Source organism: Ostrinia furnacalis, unplaced genomic scaffold (genome assembly GCF_004193835.3).
Source record: "Ostrinia furnacalis isolate ACB-3 unplaced genomic scaffold, ASM419383v2 OfSCF1166, whole genome shotgun sequence".
NCBI classification, from domain to species: domain Eukaryota; kingdom Metazoa; phylum Arthropoda; class Insecta; order Lepidoptera; family Crambidae; genus Ostrinia; species Ostrinia furnacalis.
The window spans coordinates 686310-707718 of record NW_021131405.1 but is presented as its reverse complement, the minus strand read 5'-3'; the positions used below and the strand labels follow the sequence as shown (position 1 = coordinate 707718).

The following is a 21409-nucleotide window of genomic DNA, read 5'->3' as shown; positions in this document are numbered from 1 at the left end:
TCATTCAAATTGAACGGGCTATTTAGTAGCATACAGTCATTCTACGATTTTAAATGAAATAATTGCTATGAGAGATTTGATGTGTGTAATCAAAACAATAAAGTGGTTCTGATCTTGTGATATTTCTAAAGCTGATCAACAATAATAAAAATTACAGACAATGGAATTAGATTTTACAGTTTAGGCAATAATTGAGTGCTGGAGTCCCACACACGATTAGAGGATCATCATTTATTTGCTTCCCAAGGCTGGACGCAAGTCCTAAGGACCACGATGAAGAGTCTGTATTGGGGTGTACTAAACCTTACTTTATATTATTTCATCATAGTACTAATTCTATACTTATTTAATAAATGCGAAAGTAACTCTGTTTGAAAGGGGACCCTTTACGCATAAACCACTGAACCAATTTAGATGAAACTTCGTCTATACCTACCAGGCTGCGTCACTAACATGCCTTTATTAGTCTCTTTTGTCTATTGAAATTGTGATCCCAGTTTTTTAACCCGATTTTAGTTACTTTTGATCCTGTCTTTCTCTGACAGCGAAATCCACGCAGGGAAAATCGCAGGTCAATGCTATTTTTAAATAAAGCAACATAACAGGTGGATATCGGCCGGCGCACGTACACTCCACCTGCTTCTCTTCCGGGGCCGGCCGCATAATTATCGGATAGCTGTATAAAGTACGCTCCAGCGATTTGTCAAGCGGACTCTGACGTACCGTTAAGCTGCGGTCTGATATTTTTGGGAAAATGATAAATGAGTTGCGTAAAAAAGAAATTGGGGACACTATTTTGAACTGAATTATACTTTTTGCTTGGATACTATTTTTGCTCTTGTAAATTGTTTACAGTTTTCCCGATCTCATAGTTCATGCTTCGAAAATATCAAAGTGTCCCGACAGGAAATTATATTTGACTACAATGCACTCACTATCGCTAAAATATTCTTAGAACCTGAAATACGTAAGTAGGTAAAGGTTTATAAGAATTCAAAAGATAGTCTCAAAGACATAATAGAGCAGTCAAACTCAATATTTCATAAGACGTCCTGAAAAACATGGATATTAAAAGAGAGGGAGAGGATAAAATATTCATAGAGTCAACATCTTTATTCTTTATACAGCCTCTCATAATTCGGTTTACTAATTTTTGGAGCTCTCCAGCGATTTGTCAAGCGGACAGTGACGGCCCGTCATTCTGTGGTTTGATATTTTCGCGAACCGGCTTTGTAACTGAAAATGCGGAAACCGCGCTCGAGCATTCGAGATTATTGTAATGGAATAATGCTGTGTCATTTTATGGTTCGATTCAGTGATGGAAAGTAACTGAATTATGATTAAGCAATCATTTAAAGTTATTCATTGCATACAATATAATATTAAATGCACTTTGGGCCATGAATTCATAATTTTTTAACTTTCGAACACGTTACTTTCGAATTGACAAAAATTTTTTTTCAGGACTATTAAATACCTACCACTAATAATTTAATGAAATTTGTATACCTACGGTAACATTAAAACTAGAACAAAATTGTAGAAGTCATTTACAATTTCGTATTCTATTTGTATCTTTTTATTCTATTGGGATTGCGGAAAATGAGGATGAAGTGGAATACAAATCTACTTACTTGATTTATAGCGACACTGTCGATACAAAAGATTTCCGTGAACTGAGAGAACTTATTAAATTCACTGAACCTAACGCCACCACTGCCAACTAAGTCACAAGTGCAATAAAGCTAATAATCCTCTATAGAATGCAATCGACTAACGGCAGATGTGACACCGTTCCCATTTGCAATTTAAATGTAACTTATTTTGTACTTTTAACGTTTGTGACAGAGCAGCACCTACACATTCCACCATTCAAAATACTTCAAAGTACCTAGTGAAATATTCAGTCAGTATACACCTGGGGTGCTGTAAGTGAACTAAGCTGGAAGATTTAGCGGTTTTCTGCCGGTTCCCACTTCCGTCGCGGTAAAAGCGAAGTTACACAAACGTCGAAAAGTTACGCAGCAATTTGATAAAGAGGTCTAGAAATTTACGTTCCTGCAAGCTTGAGATTACAACTTTAAACCTCTGAATTAACGCTGTATGTTTAATCCAATGCTTCAGACGGAACCGTAAAATTAGAGTTAATGAATCTTCTAAAGTAACATTAATTGTTTGCAGGGAAACAAGAATTTCCGCTGCAGCCGCGCTAGCTGGGGGGACTGAGAGACCTGAAAAAGCATTAACAGCTTCATTTGCTTTATTAAACCTTGTGCCAGGATTTGACGGGGGTAACTCATGGAGGCAAGTGGGACGCATACAAGGACGCAGCGTCAAATTGCATACCATCGTGTGGCCTGGAGGACGTCTCGTCGCTCATGGCCAATCTGATGGCGCTCGTACCATATTTCGAATAGTCACAGCTCTAGCGCCACCTTTTGTAATGGAAGGAGAACTGGATGAAGATGGTCAATGTCTCAGAGGGCTTCCATGCCATCGACCTCGAACCTCCGACCGGGATAATCTCACTCTTGCTTTCAACGATTTGGATAGAGATAACGATCAAGAAGCCGATGATTTCTTTTTTCCAACACCTAAACCTGTTTTTTCACGAATGGCCACACACTGTTGCTATGGGTTAGCTATGGATCTCCTCGAAAATATTGCACAAGAACTGGAATTTGATTTTCATTTATACATAGTAGAAGACGGCCTTTACGGCTCCAGAAAGCTTGTTAGGCCATTTCATAAATTGAATGAGTACAGAAGTGTTGCTAATGATTATTTATTGAATCAACAGAGCTATCGCTCGCAGTATCGCAATGGTTATAAAAGCTTAGACGAGGATTACGTGTATGAAGATGACCCGGATGAAGATTTCGAGAAATGGAACGGCATTATTGGAGATTTAGTATCGGGAGCTGCCCATATGTCTTTTGCGGCACTTAGTGTGTCTGCAGCAAGAGCCGAAGTAATTGATTATAGCCAACCATATTTTTTCAGTGGAATATCCATATTAGCAGCACCGAATCAAAGACCTGATATCCCGTTGCTAGCTTTTCTTTTGCCATTTTCCCCTGAATTATGGATTGCAGTTTTTACGTCACTAAATGTGACTGCTATTGCTGTAGCGATATACGAATGGTTGTCACCTTTTGGTTTGAATCCATGGGGACGGCAGAGGTCAAAGAACTTTAGTATTTCAAGTGCTTTATGGGTGATGTGGGGTCTATTGTGTGGCCATTTAGTTGCCTTCAAGGCTCCAAAGAGCTGGCCTAACAAGTTCCTCATAAACGTTTGGGGTGGATTTTCTGTGATATTTGTTGCAAGTTATACTGCCAATATTGCCGCTCTCATAGCAGGACTGTTTTTTCATAACGCCGTAGATGATTATCAAGGAAGAAGTAATGTAAGTATCTTAATGATCTTTCTAAAATGTATGTGTATAATAAGTAACAAATGTATTAAATAAATTGTATTTGTCCAAAGTATTGAACGACGAATGAACCTTTTTGTAGAAATTCAAACATTTTACAGCAAGAACTAAATCAAAAAGAACCAAACAACAAATTCATTTCACAGCTCCACCATTCCCAGCTTATCTAGAAATGTCTTCTTTGTTTCATTATAATTAAAATGTCCAATATACTTTTAGTGGCTTTCTCTAAGAGTGGGAACCGCCAGGTCGTCGGTGTCGGAGTATTATGTCCAAAGGAATAATCCACAGCTGGCTCAACAGATGCGACGTTACGCCCTCCAAGACATTGAGGAGGGCATTCAGAGGCTTAGGTAAGGGAAGTTAATATAAAATGAATGATGCTTGGAGAAAAATTGTACTACTTTCAGACCACACTGCACAGAAATAAAAACGGTCTTAACTTTCCATTGAAATATTTAAATTAAAAAGTGAATTGGTGATTGAATTCTTTCATATCAATATTGATTGACGTTCATAAAATATCGGTACATTATTTTAACGAGTTTCATCCGTTGCCCGAAATATTATTAACTGTCCCAACCGGCTCAAATTACCAACACGTTTCCCGTTCGATTATAATGGAAATAATCCGTTTTTGCGGGCCAACCTCGGATAAAGTGTCAATAAAAACCGAATTCGATGAAATCCCTCGAAATACACGTTGAGTGTCAATTATTTATGATTTACTTGATTGTTTCCTGTTAAATGACGCTTAAAAATGCAGTTAAGGGAGTTAATTTAACCCTCACTAGCTTCATTTTATACTGTCTTCGTTAAAAAGGTCACTTTCTTTGTTTATTTTCAAAATAAACTCACCCTCATTAAGTAATAAACCGCTAGTCAAAGTGTTGGCACATTTTTTTACAAAAAGCATTATTGAAATGTTTGCACTTCCCATTCCGTTAGATGATTGTGTGCCTTATTTAATGTCCCATTCAGCTTACATTTGCTTGCAAGGAGCAAGCTTTTATTGTTCTTTTTATTGTGGTGGTGGTATATATTTATATTCCACTCCCAGCTTCAGGGTCCCACCCGCTTACGGGTTAAGACTTCGGGTTTACGAGGGCTCGTGCTATACGTTTGCTTTGTAAATATTGCGTTTCTTTTTACTCTCATAACATTTTGACATGATAATCTTTGTGCATTATGAAAATGTTATCTCATGTGGAGGAATGTTCGCTAAACTGTTGACGATGGTCTGGTCTAGACACAATGTATTTAACATTTTCTCGTTTTATTTAGGGTTTCCACAAATTGCATTAGCTACTTGGGGGTTGCTGTAGATTTATTCAGTGATTGCTTTTGTAGGAATGGAACATTGGATCTTCTGATAGCGGACACGCCAGTTTTAGACTACTACCGAGCCACGGACCACGGGTGCAAGTTACAAAGAGTTGGAGACCACGCACTTGCCGAAGACACGTACGCTATTGGTATGTCTAAAGGATTCCCACTAAAGGTAAACATCAATTTTGAAACTTAATAAGCTACATTGAAATAAAAAACATAAACACACATAAAGAATGAAAACAACATCCGTGCCAGTTAAATTAAGCCGATGATTAATTCAGGCGGCTGTCATCGGCATGGATAAACCAACAAATATCTCACAGGTGACGTGCGCAAAACAGACATTTTAAGAGCAGCGTCTAAGTAACGTTGCGAAGTAACATATATTTCCATAAGGAGAGCCCTGGAAGGGCGGCGCGGCGGGGGAACGATTCCGGATCTTTGTAAGGCAAGATTGATGGATGACGCACCAGTCTCCTAATGTTGTGATCGATAGTCGGGTGTCATGTAGCCCAGACTCTGCCGATTATAAGTCATTTTATCTTGACGGTGTTCAATACCACGGTCGCCAGCCAGCCACATAAATCAACGGATAATAAAAAGTTTTGTTTTCCCGTGACGCAGCGACACAGAGCTTCGTTTTTTGACGCCTTTCTGAACACGACAAAACGGTCGCAGATGTGGAGCCATTGTTTTCAACGTGATTCGGACGAGTGACATTTACAAATACGTCCACTTATCTCCCAGCGCAAAAAACATTTGTGTACATTCGTTAGAAATTCTTTTTTTATTTGCAGGACAGCGTTTCGGCAGTTATAGCGAAATATTCGTCGAATGGCTATATGGATATTTTAACTGAGAAGTGGTACGGAGGTCTGCCCTGTTTCAAATTGAGTCCTGATTACGGAATCCAGCCGAAGCCTCTTGGTAAGAACTTTTCTTGTTAAACATGTTCTTGTAACTTTCGGCTTTGTAAACAAAATCATGATAGGTAATTCTGAGAAAATGAGCTACTCAAAGAATTTAGTCTGATTTATGTCAGCAAATCTGAGATTTACGAGCAGCACGTGTAAACTAAATCCTGGATACGTTTTGCAATAGTGTAATAAGGATGGTTATTAATTTAATGTGTATTCGTAAGTGATTTGGCTCGTCTCTGGCGGAAATTTCATTAGAATTTATCGCCACCCCCTTTTAATCCAACCCGCAGAGGCGCACGGCGGGGAGAGGTATTACCACCAGTCGACCTAAAGATTAAACATTGGATTTATCGTTGGAAAAAATGGATGTGTGTGAAGCATATAATTTATTTTTTTGATAATATTATATTATATGAATAATGATGGTGTTTCGGACAGTATTGATTACGATTCAGTCGCCACGCTTTGCTGGTCACGCGTGGTCAAAAGCGGTCACGGGTTCCAATCCCGCTGGGAGTTAGGTATTTACCCCTTGAGTTATGAACGTCTACTATACATTCATGTGTATCTTACTACGTTTAACTTGACTAGGTATATGATGATGAGAACATAGTTAAATAGTTTGTTAATTTGTTATTTAAATTTCACAAACATGGACCAAAAGAATTCTTCTTTTTGGTTTATACAACATTTGTATCTTGCGTGACAATGCATACTAAGACGCTGCACTTAGAACCGTATAGTACCTTTTCCTAACTTTGACCGCTTTTTCCTCAAGCAACAAAGTAATGTGTGTCTATTTTTGTAGTCTTGAATTGTATGACATTGATTTTTAGTTAACTAACAAACTTGATACGACTTTTGAGATTGAGTTTCAGGTTATGAAGAGGCATTATTGTCTTNTTAGCGCTATCATGATCACTTTTTGTTATTTCATCTAACTCTGGCTCAGAACTCGACCCTCCAACTTCTTCTTCATCAGAAACATCTTCCAACCATTGCACAATTTGCTATTTTTTCCTATATCTACTAACTCTGAAAAAAAAAGACAAAGTAGTAGTAAAACTGAATTTATCAATATTTTTATTGTTTAGAGCTGTAAAAACACATTTATAACAAACATTTATTAACTGAATATACAATAACACAAATATTATTCATAATACACAAAATAAATACATAAAACAAAAAACTTACCTCTTCCAAAAAAGTTACGTAATTACTCGCATGGGGTCACCACTCAAGAGCGCAGCGACGCATCCTTCCACTCCCGTGAATTAGTCGCTATCAAAATACAAACTAAGACGTGTTTTATGAAGCTACTGGGGGCGCGGAGGAAATCGGGCCGCGCCAAGTGCTTCATTTTTGAATCCGAAATTGCTTTGACCCCATGCGACTAATTAAGGGTTAAAACAGGTAAATAAAATATCAACAGTAGTAGATAAAAATATAGTGTTGCAAGCAGTCGACTTTATAGAAGCCAATAACAATTTACTACCAACAAAAACAGTATCACACCAAACTGCTACCGTAAAAGCGAATCTCGGGAGCGAACTTGACGCGGCCTAATACGTAAATATTGCCGGCCGCAACTTTTCGTATCTGTTGCCAATATTGCCAAAGTTTCCGCAACAAATGGACTGTTCTGTAAAATTTCAGTCAGTTGGAGAAACGGTAATGGTACTAATGGAATCCTTATAATTAAGAATGACTTACCGGTTATTGGAAAGTAATTATGATTGATTGTTTTATTTAATTTGTCTGTTCCAAAACATAAATTGGAGGGAATGGCATTAAAAAAAATGTATTAAAACGGTATCCAATCAATAAATGATACAGAACGAATAATGACGAATTTTATACACGACAGTTATTTTAAACATATCAGTAACTTGATATGCTTTATGACATACTCGTATGACTTATGAATTAATGTATTTTCCGAAGACTATACTACTACTTTGCCTGGCCCATTCCCATTTTATTTGGGGTCGGCCCTCCGCGTCATGCGTCTCCAGGCGGCTCGGTCCTGGGTATTTTCCGAAGACTATAATCCGGGCCTTTTCAAGGCGAGAGAGAATAGGCACTTACAGGGCAGATATGTACCTACCATCCTAGATTGCCTCTCACGTAACACCAGGTGCGATTGTAGTCAAATACTTATGTACCTCCCTTGTAGCGCTGGACGCAGGCCGCTACCAATCGATCAACATGGAAAGCATTGGGGGAGGCCTATGTTCAGCAGTGGACGTCCTATGGCTGAAATGATGATGATGATGATGATGACCTGCCTTGTTACGCATAAAAAAATTGCGTTAGATAGTTGCAGACCAAGAGTTCAGTTACCACCCGCTTAGAGATAGTGTAAAATACCTCTCTCTCATCCTTGCCCTCTATGGAAAGTCTTATTAAGGCTGTACAGTCACTAATTACATTAATGACTTTTTAGCCTCTTAAACAAGTGCCTAAACAGTTCGAATGTTGTTTATCAATCCTGTCATTAGCTAGGCATGAGAGTGATCAATCAATTTAACAACCGCTCGTTTGGACATCAGCAAATTGCTCTCTTGATAGATCGCGTAATGCGATAACACACTGCGGACATAAATACCAGATTTATTTTCTCCTATAAATATCACGTCGTTTGTCATTTGTTGATGAATTATAAAAGCCTAGCTGATATTTTTTTGGATGTCTCTACCCATATTATTCTCAAAAAGCTTATTTCTGTTAGCAATTTGTCAAGGAGAGTTAGTGTTTGAATATGAACTATTATAGTCACAAATATAACGGCAACTATCACAGTCCGTGAATACAATAGTCTGAAATCAGATTTTGCTACATACTCGTACATGCATGCATAGGTAATATTAGTGGATGACAATTAAACACAAGAGACTTAATTATGTAATGTGTAGTTGTACGGTCACATTGACTTACGCATCTATGATTAAATTATTATACAAGTATTGTCTCCACACCAAATGTCCTAGCATTTAGTTAATTCAATACTAAGGTTGCAGATTAGTTTCAAAGTGTTGACAAGGATTTTAAACAGAATAGCCACTAATACTAATTAACACATTTGGTACTAATTGAAATTAGAAACCAAAAAACGTAAATCAGTCTCAAGTTTGATGTTGTTAGAATTATCCCAAAATGCGTTTTACGACTTCCATTCTGCTGGGTTACATCATAAAATTTGATCTTATCATTTTCAGTAATTTAATTAAGAGCTCGTGCAAATGACATTGGGAACTTTTTGCCCCACTTTTCGAAAAGTAGCGGACACAAACGAAACCTATCACAGATGATACATACTAATATCCAATGAATTTCCGTGCATTTTTTTTTCTCTCTTATATGGGAATATTGAGAAAATGAAGTTTTAATATTTTATTTTATTTTACATTTAGGTAACATTTTTGACGACCTCCGTGGCGGAGAGGCGCTCACACCGGTTTTAGAGGTGTGCCGGGCCAATCCTGAGGTCCCAGGTTCGATTCCCGGCCGGGACAATATAGAAAACGATCTTTTCACATTGTCTCTGGTTTGGGTGTGTTGTGGTTCGTCGTTCCCGATTTCCATAACACAAATGCCTTAGCTACTTATTTTGGGTTGGAGTAATATATGAGATGTTGTCTAATATTAATTTAAGTATTTATAATATTTTATTTATTTATATTATTTTATTTATATTTTTTATTTATTTATATTATTTTATTTACTTTTATTGGTTACTCTGCAATGCCAAACAACATAACATGTAAAAATATCAAATCATTTTAGACAAATATATTTTCAACTTAGACTCGTCATATCTCAGAATTCCCATATCTCACAACATAGCGCTTTAAGTGAATATACCTACAAGTATAAAGCTTTGAAATAAAATACGTTTCATCTTTGTCCGCCGTGGGGCATTTTTTCATATTAAAGTTCCCAATGTCCTTTTAATTAATTTTATGTTTCGTTGAAGGTGTGGCGGCTGTCGCTGGAGTCTTCATACTGCTGGGAGTGGGAATGGTTGTTGGCTGCCTTATATTGATTCTAGAGCACCTGTTTTATAAATACACGCTGCCTGTGCTACGTCACCAGCCCAAAGGAACGATATGGAGGAGTCGCAATATTATGTTTTTTAGTCAGGTAAGATGTGTTTTATATTGATTACTAGCTTTCCGCCCGCGGCTTCGCCCGCGTGGAATTTTGTCTGTCACAGAAATACTTTATCGCGCGCGTCCCTGTTTCAAAAACCGGGATAAAAACTATCCTATGTTCTTTCCCGGGACTCAAACTATCTCTATGCCAAATTTCATCAAAATCGGTTGCGAGGTTTAAGCGGGAAAGCGTAACAGACAGACAGACAGACAGACAGACAGACAGACAGACAGACAGACAGACAGAGTTACTTTCGCATTTATAATATTAGTTGGGATGTGTTTTAGGGGTGTTGACGGAATTTGACGGTATCCACTTAACTTTACTGACTTATTCGATGTATCAAGTATAATACTGTTCCATCTTTTGTGGTGGTGGATTTTACCAAAATAGTTGCTATGTTGTAACACAAATGTAGGTATACTTACGCTAAGCTGCACCACCTAACTTTAACGGTAACTATATCGGTAATTGGTGCTTTTTGTATGGAGTTTGACAGATTTTTGACGTTTGTAAAAGCTAAATTAAGATGGTGCAACCCAGCCTTAGTTTTATGTACTGGCAAACTGCAAGTAAAGTCATACAAATACTTCATCATCTTTTCAGCAATATTTTGTTGTGTTAACTCATGAATCATGATATCTGAAATCACATTCTATAAAATTACCATAAGACCTCATGGCTTACTGATTTGAAATGATATGGATTAGCTGCACCGTCCCATACACTAAGCTCGCAGCCATTGATCAAAGTTAGTAACGGACTGTAAACAAACTGAACTGAAACTGAAAATAGAACGTGTAATATGAAAGATGACAACTAGCGGAACAAACGCAATTCAGAAAGATTACGCGTTGCCCAGAGACAAGTGCTCGCTCAGCTCTAAAAGCCGCAGTGAACTGTGGCTTGGCTGACATAATCCGCCCCCCGTCTTGGCTCACGCTTGAGTAGGGCAAACAAAGTGCCTCAGTGTGCCGGACGCCCGTAGGCAAAGTTGCGGCGAGCGATTGCCTTTGACTTCAAATACTTTAATGCCTCATTTTAATACCGGTGCTTACACCGGAGTGACGTGATTACGCTCGACTTTATGGAATATTCAAATTTTACGCCCATTTTTCACCTCAGGTTAAAGGCGTTTTTAGAAAGGCTTATAAACATCAGCCGTTAAAACAATAACCCTGAAGTTGTGGTAAATCAAGATTCTTTATGCTGTAATTTTACTGAGATTCTTGCTGTAACAGCACACTTATGAACGCATTATCAGATTCATTGCCAATTTAAATTATGTATTTTCATTGTAACACAGAAAATACATGTACTACACTGTAACTAGTTCTACATGCGTGCTCCGCATAATAATATAGAATTGTCAAACAAACGGTGTGTTATGTAAATCGTTGGTTTGAAATTTGTTAGTACCTCGAAATTATAAACTAATATCCTCCAGGCGTAGATAATGTTCTATTTGTAATGAAATGGGATTCTCTAGGTACACAAACAAATGTTTCCCAGAACAGCCAATGAGGTGAAACAAAATTATAACTTGGGTTCTCAGTTTAAGGACTATGATTTGAATGTTAAATTTTCACAGTTATGTATTTGGATTTTTCAAATTAATATACGCTCCAGCAGACATTATTATTATCTATCTGTATAAATATAAATCATCACACTAATATTATAAAGGCGAAAATTTGTGAGTGTGTATGTTTGTTACTTCTTCACGTCTAGACGGCTGCAGCAATTTTAATAAAATATAGTATGGAGTTACCTGACACCCTGGATTAACACATAGGCTACTATTTACCGCAGGTAACACCGCGGGACACAGCTAGTAATATATAATGTAAGCCGTATTTTATTGCGCCTTATTCGATAATACAACACTTGTTACGACCTAGTGACTAAAATTTAACGAATGTCGTTGAGCATCAACCTGCATCAAAGTGCAATATAAACTAGTTATTTCATTAAATCGTTCCGTCTGATCTGCTGTCGACTGTACTTCATTAGATTTATTAGCGGTTGCAAACGTAGGCGTAAAAGCAGCTATACTACGATTTACTCGATCTACTTTACTGAATTCGTGTAGGTACGGCTCGGAACGTTCAAACTAACTTTTAGACTTTGAAAACTTCACTTTAACGAGTTTAATTTCTATTGAATAATTCTCTAACAAAAGGAAAGTTTTCTCTTCACTGTTCCTTTTATTTTCAATGTGACTGTGTAATAGAATTATGTAAATATTTAACAGTCAAAGATTTATCACAACATTGTGACTATAAACCAAAAGCATTAAGAAGAACAAAACTATTAAACAATTACAAAGTTTCAGACATTGTATGTAACTTATTCTGCTTTCTCCACGCGTACATAATCTTAATATGTTTGTTTCAGAAACTGTACAGATTCATAAATTGTGTAGAGCTAGTCTCCCCACACCACGCGGCCAGAGAGCTTGTCAACACTATTCGACAAGGACATTTCACTTCGCTGTTCCAGAAAAGTGTCAAAAGGGTAATTGTCTGTTCTATTTAACTCCCATAAATAATGTATGCTCCCAACTTGTAAATGAACATTTTTTAGTTATTGTAAAATGATTGGAGTAATAAGTTTTTGGCAGATTACGATAGGAATCCACGTTTGTTTCAGAAGGAACATGAACAGCGTAGAAGAAGAAAGAGTAAAGCACAATTATACGAGATGATACAAGCAATAAGAAGGTGAGTGATCAAATTTTAAGCAATGCACATAATAGGTTTGCCGATTTATGTTTTCTAACATGTAAAATTCTTATCAGGGTGCAACAACGGGACCATTCGTTAGGTTCTATCAAAGAACAAGAACCAGTTGAAACATCTGCAGATGTAACAGAAGAGGTGACTGAATCAAAGTTTCTATATACATCGCCGGACGTCTCTTCGCGGTCCCCGCGCCAAGGCCGGTCACCAAGACAACTGCGCTCGCCCAGGGGACGACGGAAAAGATGCAGTCTTGCCGGACTCAACGTACGAAGATTTAGCACAGACTCGGTTTTAGGTTCAGATTCGATTTCGAATATCTACGAAAGAACTAGCCATAACATCGGAAGAAGACTCAGCAGAGATGTCAATTGTCTAACCAGTTCACCTCCTGATATAAACACCCGTCTCCGGACACCGTCACCCATGGTTCGCCGCGCTGAAGGCTCGTCCACAAGAAGTTACCAAGACGTATCTGATAGATCTGACAATTACCTCAGTACAGACGTCCCAACTTCTCGAGCGAGCGTGGAAATTCTTGTGTCCGAAGATTTAGACGTACCACCTGCACCGCCCTACCCTAGAGTGTCACCGACGGGCGGACGGTCGGAGTTATCTCTGCTATCTGAAGACGAACTAATAAGATTATGGCGAAGTTCCGAAAGGGAAGTCCGGGAAGCTTTACTGGCAGCGTTGCAGGAGAGGCGGGCTAATTTAGATCCGAAACAAGATCCCGGATGAACGAGACTTATTGCCACATATTTGGGAAGAAAATGGTCAGTAGATTCACTTAGGATCTCGTTTCGCTGCACGGCGTGAGAACGATAAGGAGTATCGACATGAATCAAGCGCAGTGGTTGAGTTAGTGCCTTTTTACATTGTTTGATGCGGACGTCTTGCAGGCGTTAGATAGACAATCGGTGTTCATTTTAGTGTCTTGATATTATTATCATATTTGAACGGCTGCCTTATTTTACATTTAATTGCTTCATCAATCGGAATCCGCGTCAAACAATTTAAATAATGGTACGTGTAGGTACTATACAATATGGAGATGTTTACGTCCAGAAATCAAATAAATCTTATTATTAGCAACTAACAAAATGTAGACGTCATAAAGTACGAGTATAATGTATGTATAAATATTAAGATAGCTGACCACAACATAAAGTGCTTTATCCTATCTATGTCTATGTAGATGATGATAGATATTTCATTGATTGTAATGAGCTACTTTAATGATTTTGATGATTCTAGAATTTAGATGTTAAGGATATAATTTTATTCTAAGTCCTTGCCTTTCATTCGTTAAACGATCCTTCAGAAAATGATTTATTATCACCTAGGGCTGATTTGTTCTTTACCCAGGTGACTCGCCTAGTGGGTCAATATTATAATAAATGTGGACTATTTTTCCTCCTTCCTTGTCTTAGTATACACGTATTAATTTCTTCTTCTCACTACTGCAGATTGAGCAAGAAGCAGTGAATCTTTAATAAACAAAAAGATTGGTGTTGTTCCTATAAATTCATTGCATTGAGTAAATTGTGTATGAAAATAAAGCGCGCTGCGAGATAATTGGACCAGTGCAGTAGAATCCAGCCTGCTGTATAATTGGATAGCGAATACGATATTTGACATTTAATGGCTAGCTTATACAATAAAAAAGCACAACAACTGAGCAGTAGCATGCTTCGACGGAATTGAAATAAAACGGCGCTCTTTAATCCTTAAAAAATTGTGCATTTCTTTTATTCTTCTAGCTCCTTCCTCTTTCTTCCTTCGCTTTCTATCGCTTCGTACTTTAGTAGTGCATGCATTTCTTTCCTAATTTTTTACTCAAAAGTATCAGCAATACAAAAAATCAGTTTGCCATTCACAGTTAATGGTGAGATAATTAGTTATAGATACCAGAAAATGAGACTTTCGACAGTTAAAAAATCTTGTCAAAAGTTTTGGAGCACTTACATAAATATTTATCAGAATTTTAATCCAAAAAAAATTGGTAATTACAAGTATTTTTATAAGTTTTGCGCATTCGGATTAATTGAATTTAAATTAAATTACCTAACACGATCGAAAAAAGTCTCTACCAATTTAAAACGTTAAAGGGTTAATTTTACAGTTGGATAAAACGGCATCACAGCATAATTGTTTTCTTAATTAAATTATGTATATTGGAAACTAATGATATTCTTAACGTAAGCATATAAAGTCGGTTAAAGAATGATAAATACTGCCAAACGTATCTGAATAGATAGAATAACCTAGCATCTAACACTTTCTTAGACCTTGCACCCTAGTAGAATTTAGTTTAGATTTTTTTCTCTCTATCATATCCTATCTATATTCTTCGAAAAATCCCTAATTAAGTAACTTTACGAGAAATTGAAGAGAAGCAATATTTTTCCCTATACATTTTATACTAAGAGTCGCCTATAATTTTATTGTTAAAAGCAGCGTGGGTTCTAATGGTGCGATAGTTCTTACTTTAAAATGGTTTTCAAAACAAATAATATTATACTTATTCAACAGAAAAAAAACCCTTACCTACCTTTTTATTGTCTTCTGACTTACCTATGTATGATGCATATTAAATTTTATTTACAATGCATGTAACTACACTTTCTTCACGTTCTTAGAACCCAGTTGAGTTATTTTCCATGACCCATTTTTCCAATTTTGGACCAAACTACAAACTTTAAGTTGTAATAATAACTTATTAAAATTCGATTGGATGTGAGTCATCTAGTGATATTTAAAGTCTTATGCATTTCTCTCTCTAATGTCGTCGTATAACAATACTATGATAGGTAGACATTATAAAATTGCTGTATAAGTAGTAGGTATTAAACATTAGGAGTAGAGATAATGTTAATATTTAAATGCCAGTTTCTACTTGTAAATTTTGCCAGATGTTTTTGACCTCGCCTTAGTTCATTGATGTTTTTTTTTTGCTCTATGGACATAACCAGTTGCATTAAAAATTCTTTCCACCAATAAATACAACGTGCCATTATCTGTAGCTTAAGTCCGGATACATGTTGAATGTCACATCATGCGCATTTTAGGTATTGTTTTTTTTAACAAATGCATCGTGTTTTTTTTGTATGATGAAATGTGTTGATTTCGTCATAATTATTTTACCTACTATGTTAAGTTGCAGTATTTTGATGACTAGAAGAACTAAGCTATGACGTAGGTTATTCTGGTGAATATACGAATGTCATTTTACCCATTACACTTGTTAGTATGGATTCATAGTAAAATCAAATGTGTATTGCTTACTTATTAGGTGTAAACTAATATTTGACAGATTTATAAGGAGGTTTTACTCTATAGGTATCAAAGATACCATGTATTATTTACTAGCTAGTTATTAACTAAAATAGTAATAAACTCATTAGTAACACTTTAGCATTTACTTATTTTTATCATAATTGATATGAAAAAGACGCCAATTTTAAAATTAGTGACGAAATAAAAATGTACTTGATATTTTACCTGTATATTATTGTACATAATGCAAATGACTTTATTGGTATTGAAGTAAAAGTATTAATGATCTCGTGAACTGTCATAAGAAAAATAACAGTCCTAAAAGTTAATGTAAAGCCATTTTTAAATAAGTTCTAAAGCACTCATGTTTGATGAATACCTAAATAAGTTAATAAAAAAAAATTTTCTTTTGAAAACTAGTGAAAACTCCTGTTTTTCTTATGTATTGAAATGAAAAATAAGCTCTCCTTCAAATCTGAACGTTTTGAATCTACGAGTAGCAACGTCAATGCAAAGCGTCCTCTCAATTTCAATGTAATCAAACTACATGCTATACTTAATTAAATACCTAATTATTACATTTCAGAGAATTACGTTTGCTATCCGATATTAAACCTTAAGTGTACCTAAAATTTAAGCTCCCGACTGTACCTATTCAATGTGATACATGTTTGAGGATTTCATATTACATTATGTTACATTTCATTTAAGAATTTAGAAAGTGTTTTGCTTGTTATGTTATGGAAACTAAGTAGGCTTAGTCAATAAACATGGCTATGATATTATTGTCTTTTACTTCTACTTTATTGTGGTCATATGTTATTTTTACTTATAACATTAATTCATTCATATAACAAAAGGAATTGAAATCTAGATCTGTATTGATGACAGTCACGGCGATGATAGTTGAAAAAAATAAATATTTGTGCCAAATCGTTCGTTTTATTCAATTACTTCACCTAATTCATCATTATGGACTTTTGGAATAACTAAAACAAAAAAAGCTTTCACAGATGAAATCATATAAATTACTTTTCACACGGTTGATAGGTAGATAAATGCAAAAGATTGTGAACAATCATTCGTCGCGCGAAAAAAATACCTAAGTCTTAATGCCTTATCTTGAATGATTTTTAGGGTTCCGTAGTCCTGACGAGGAACCCTTATTAGTAGTATTAGTTAGTGTACGCTTACAAAGAGTTTATAATGATTTTACAAGGTTTTAATTATTTCCATTTAAACTTATTGTTTTTGTCTCATATTTGGCGAGAGTCTTCTTACTTTAAAAGGAACGAAAGCTAACGATTTCAATTCCACCCTGTATAATACTCGTATTATGATGACTAATATTCTTGCAACACCAAACAAATAAATTCGTGCAAGTCATTAATCCTAAATAAGAGAAGTCGAAATTCCGAGTAATCGTTTAAGATGTTATTGTTGACTTTTGTGTTTAAATTAATTCGAACTGGAATCCCCAAAGTGCCCTTGGGTAAATCCTAACAACCGGTATGCCGAGAGAATTATTTATCGATGTCTGATAAAATTTCGACTCAGTCCTTTCCAGACAGTCGAAGCTTAGCACCAAATTAGTTAAAAATGGCTTATTTTAGACTAAATTTATTAATCTCTTGTTTCATTATATGTTTCACAAGTTCAGTGAATTCATCAGTATGTTTCTGGAACAGTGGTTGTCCTTACAAATATTTTGCGAGCAAAACACCATACAATTCAGTGAGGGGCGATATAAGGGACTCGGTCATAAATGTGAAAGGTAAGTTGATTTTCCCTTTTGTCAGCATATTTACTAAGCCTTTTGTAGGTTCAAGTACACCATAAATCGTGGTTACACTCAAGCTTCAACCCACTTTTGGTCATGGGCAGAGTTAATTATAATTCTTGCGAATAATTAACAAGATTAATGAGTCGATGTTCCGTAAATTGTAAGGGGTTTTGTAATCTTAACAGCTTTTTAGTAAGCCACTGGATGTTAGGTAAATAAAATAAAATAATGACTTTACATTAAAATATTATTTGCTTGATTCTACTAATCTATATGTGAAAGGTTCTGAGAATGTAAGGATATTCGCAAAAAATACTGAAGGAATTTTGATGAAACGACAATATTATAAGTACTTATATAAATATTAGAATAACGTAGGTCATTTATAACGATCTGTGACCAACTGAATTTTACGCGGGCGAAGCTAGAAACAAGAATGACTTTATTTTGTTTTTAGTGGAATAAAACTACAGTAGATGGCTCATTAAATAATCATCAAATGTCAATTAAGCCAAATTCTAATATAACATTTATAGCTAAACNGACTATCCAACACAAAAAGAATTTTTCAAATTGGTCCAGTAGTTCCTGAGATTAGCGCGTTCAACCAAATAAACAAACTGTGATTAATAAATTGCGCCACTACAAACCGTACCAACAGATGGCGCTGTTACGATCTTACTATGGCAAACTCCACCGCGCATACAATCCTGCATCGCGGTGACGAAGTTTTTTACCCTGCCCAGTATATATAGACAAACCAAGATTGTGTAAATTAAATGTTCTAACTCCTTATGGTGGTTGAGGGTCATGTTCCACTACTTCAGCTTTATAATATTAGTATAGATTTAAAATTATTAGATAAGGAAAATCTATTCTATTACATACTTAGGTACAGTCAATAAAAACATATCCATCTTCTATGAGAATTAATTTCTACAGGCTGTGAAGCAGTAAGCATTTGGGGACTCTATAAACATGGAAAAAGTTACCCCAATAATCACTACGCAGCAAAAATGGAGGGTGCGGTGATTATAAGAAATTATTTGCAAGACAGCCAAGCTAAAGGGACGTGTTCTCTCTGCGCCCAAGACGTTGAAAATTTAAAGAACTGGTCTATAGATAAGAAAGTTTTTAAAGGACTTAATGAACTTTCTGATGAGGGCTATCAAGAAATGGTCGGCCTCGGGAGGAGGTTGAGGGCAGTGTTTCCGAATTTATTGGGTAATCTTGAGCAAGGGGAGTACTCTTTTCGACCTACAAGTGTTGACAAAATAGAGGACAGTGCTAAAGCGTTTATTGAAGGTATTGTTAATAAGGGCCTCGAACTGGATAAAGAAAAAGATTATGTTATGGCTGTAAGTATTTTTAATTATTGGCTGTGTAATTTATTGATGCATTATGCATTTTAGCTGTATGCTCTCTATTTTAAATAAAACACATTCTACTGAAAGTAAATGTCCACTTAATGAGTAAAAGTTATTAACATTACTGATTATACAACTTAATCCTGAATAACAAATGGGCGAATAACGATTACACGAAAAAAGTGTCCATAAGAGAAATTACCGTTCTTGTTTTTCATATTGTTTAAGATCACCTTTATTTACAGTCACACACAACATGTGAAAAGTACGAAAAAGAAGTTAAATCTAATTCAAAAACGTACGAGGAAGTTGTTAAATATCAAAAATCTTCGGAATTTTTGGTGGTAAGTTAGTTCACGTATTACATCATTCAGTTTTACTTCAATATAAATACCATTCCCATTCTATACATTGAAATATCTTTTGGATTACACAGAAACTACGAAACTAATCTGACTGAAACTATAAAACAAATTTTGAAGCTGGAGATCGTGTTGATTTAGGTTTGGACGGCATCCATAATTTATTATTCCTTTTCAAATTACAGACTAAGGATAGAATACAGAGACGAGCTGGTTTAGATGTTGCGTTAACGGATGATAATGTGACGGCATTATACGACTTATGTCGGTATACTTGGTCAGAAATCGACAGTAAACCTAGCCCATGGTGTGCCATTTTTACTTCGGACGACCTACAAGTACTAGAGTACTTGGAAGACCTGAAAACCTACTACAGAAGTGGGTACGGCACTCCAATGAACAAAATATTCGGGAATATACCCTTAACAGATCTCCTAAAGGGATTTCAAGAGGCTAAAGAAGCGAAAGGCAAGAAAATTACAGCGTATTTCAGCCGCGGTACTGCAGTAGATATGACGATTAGATACAGCTCTGGGAATATTCAAGGATGAGAAACCTTTGACGGGTGCAAAAAGGAATCGAGATAGGAAATGGAGGAGCAGTAAATTGTCGAACTTTGGGGCGAATATCATGGCAGTTTTGAGCAAGTGAGTAACTTGAAGAGCTTATTAAAATCTTTATTAAGATGTTGAATTAGTAGGTTTCGGAGTATATCACATTAAGCCAAAGTGATTTAAATTTTTAGTTTTTGATATTTTTAGTATAATAATGTACATAATTAGGATTTAGGTGTAATAAACAAGACGTCCAGAATATTCTTACAAATGTTTTTATGTTCTAAAGTACAATTAATGCTAGTTGTGCTAATTAAGACACAAAAAATATAGCACGACAACCTACAGTAGATAACTAAAACCAACTAGGTACCATTGTAAAACTGTTTTAATTTTTCGTTTCACAGATGTGAAAAAGACGGTGCGACGGACTACAACGTGGTGTTCTATTTGAACGAAGAGCCAATAAAGGCGATTTGTAACGAAGCTATTTGCCCCTGGACAGAGTTTGAGGAGAAAATGAAAGAATACAGCGACACTAAACTCGATTTTTGTAAAACCGACTAAAGTTTGTAAAGTAGACTTATAAATATTTATAAATATGTAATGTACAGTCGCAGAATGAAAAGGTTCGTCACCTTAGTGTCGGTTTTCGCTTGCACTAGGTACTGTAAGAGTCAAACCTGCCAACATAACAGTGCAAGAAACAGTGCTGCTAACATTTAAATAAATATGACGTTTGCTAATTAATAAGGTTTTGCTTGTTTATTTTTCTATCCCATCAGTGCAATGCAATGATGACATTGACCAATTGACAATAGTTTTTTTTATTTAATAGAAATAATAATGGCAGCTTGAACCAACAAGAAGGTTTTAGTTTATCAATCATAATAATCTTCTTGACAAGATAAATCGTCAAACAACTTTGATCTGAATAATTTTGAACTTTACTGACGAACAGTTAAAGATTATTTTCTCTTAAGTCGAGATTATTCTGTAACATAGTTTCAAAAGGTAATATGTGCTCGCGATTCGTTGAAGGAATCAATTTGAAAACTGACGAACCTTTTCATTCCGTGACTGTACAATCAATAAGAGATTCATTAAGCTTGTTCATTTGTGCCATTATTTGGAAATAGAAAATAAAAACGAAAACAAAATTACGCGTGTTCACAAAATTTCGTTCGTTCGTTTCAGCCAAATGACGTCCACTGCTGGACAAAGGCCTCCTCCCTCACAATATTTACTTCATTTAAATAACACTTCTGAAATAAAACCTGTAGCTTTCGCAATAAACTTCTTTTGAGCATATCGCTTAGTCAAAAGTACTTTGAGGAGTTTATTCTAACGTTTTAGAAGGCTGATTCTTGTGTAGAACAACAATGAACAAAGAAGTTAACAAATCCAATAAAGATCCTCTCTTCCACAGAACAATACGGATTGTCCCAACTTGGTAACATTGATGAATAATAAAATT

At 35.8% G+C, this 21409-nt stretch overlaps 2 protein-coding genes across 3 annotated transcripts in view; both read left to right on the top strand.

Annotated features, from left to right (window-relative positions):
• LOC114351619 (uncharacterized) overlaps positions 1-15578 on the top strand; it is a 52094-nt gene extending 36516 nt beyond the window's left edge. The window contains exons 8-15 of one of the 2 annotated variants that reach the window (XM_028302899.1): positions 2182-3409; positions 3656-3789; positions 4787-4937; positions 5566-5695; positions 9668-9834; positions 12244-12363; positions 12502-12569; positions 12647-15578. In XM_028302899.1, coding sequence (XP_028158700.1) covers positions 2182-3409; positions 3656-3789; positions 4787-4937; positions 5566-5695; positions 9668-9834; positions 12244-12363; positions 12502-12569; positions 12647-13328 — 2680 coding nt within the window. In that variant the 3' untranslated portion in view covers positions 13329-15578. Of the gene's footprint in view, positions 1-2181; positions 3410-3655; positions 3790-4786; positions 4938-5565; positions 5696-9667; positions 9835-12243; positions 12364-12498; positions 12570-12646 lie in introns of both variants that reach the window. The other variant, XM_028302898.1, reaches the window with a different exon arrangement.
• A 1825-nt stretch (positions 15579-17403) lies between these two features.
• Positions 17404-21106, top strand: LOC114351624 (multiple inositol polyphosphate phosphatase 1). The gene is given in 7 exon segments (XM_083287598.1): positions 17404-17640; positions 18592-19007; positions 19262-19360; positions 19564-19902; positions 19904-20025; positions 20340-20539; positions 21014-21106. Coding segments are annotated over 6 exon segments (1311 nt in total). The 5' UTR covers positions 17404-17465; the 3' UTR covers positions 20500-20539; positions 21014-21106.
• The last annotated feature ends 303 nt before the right edge of the window (positions 21107-21409 follow it).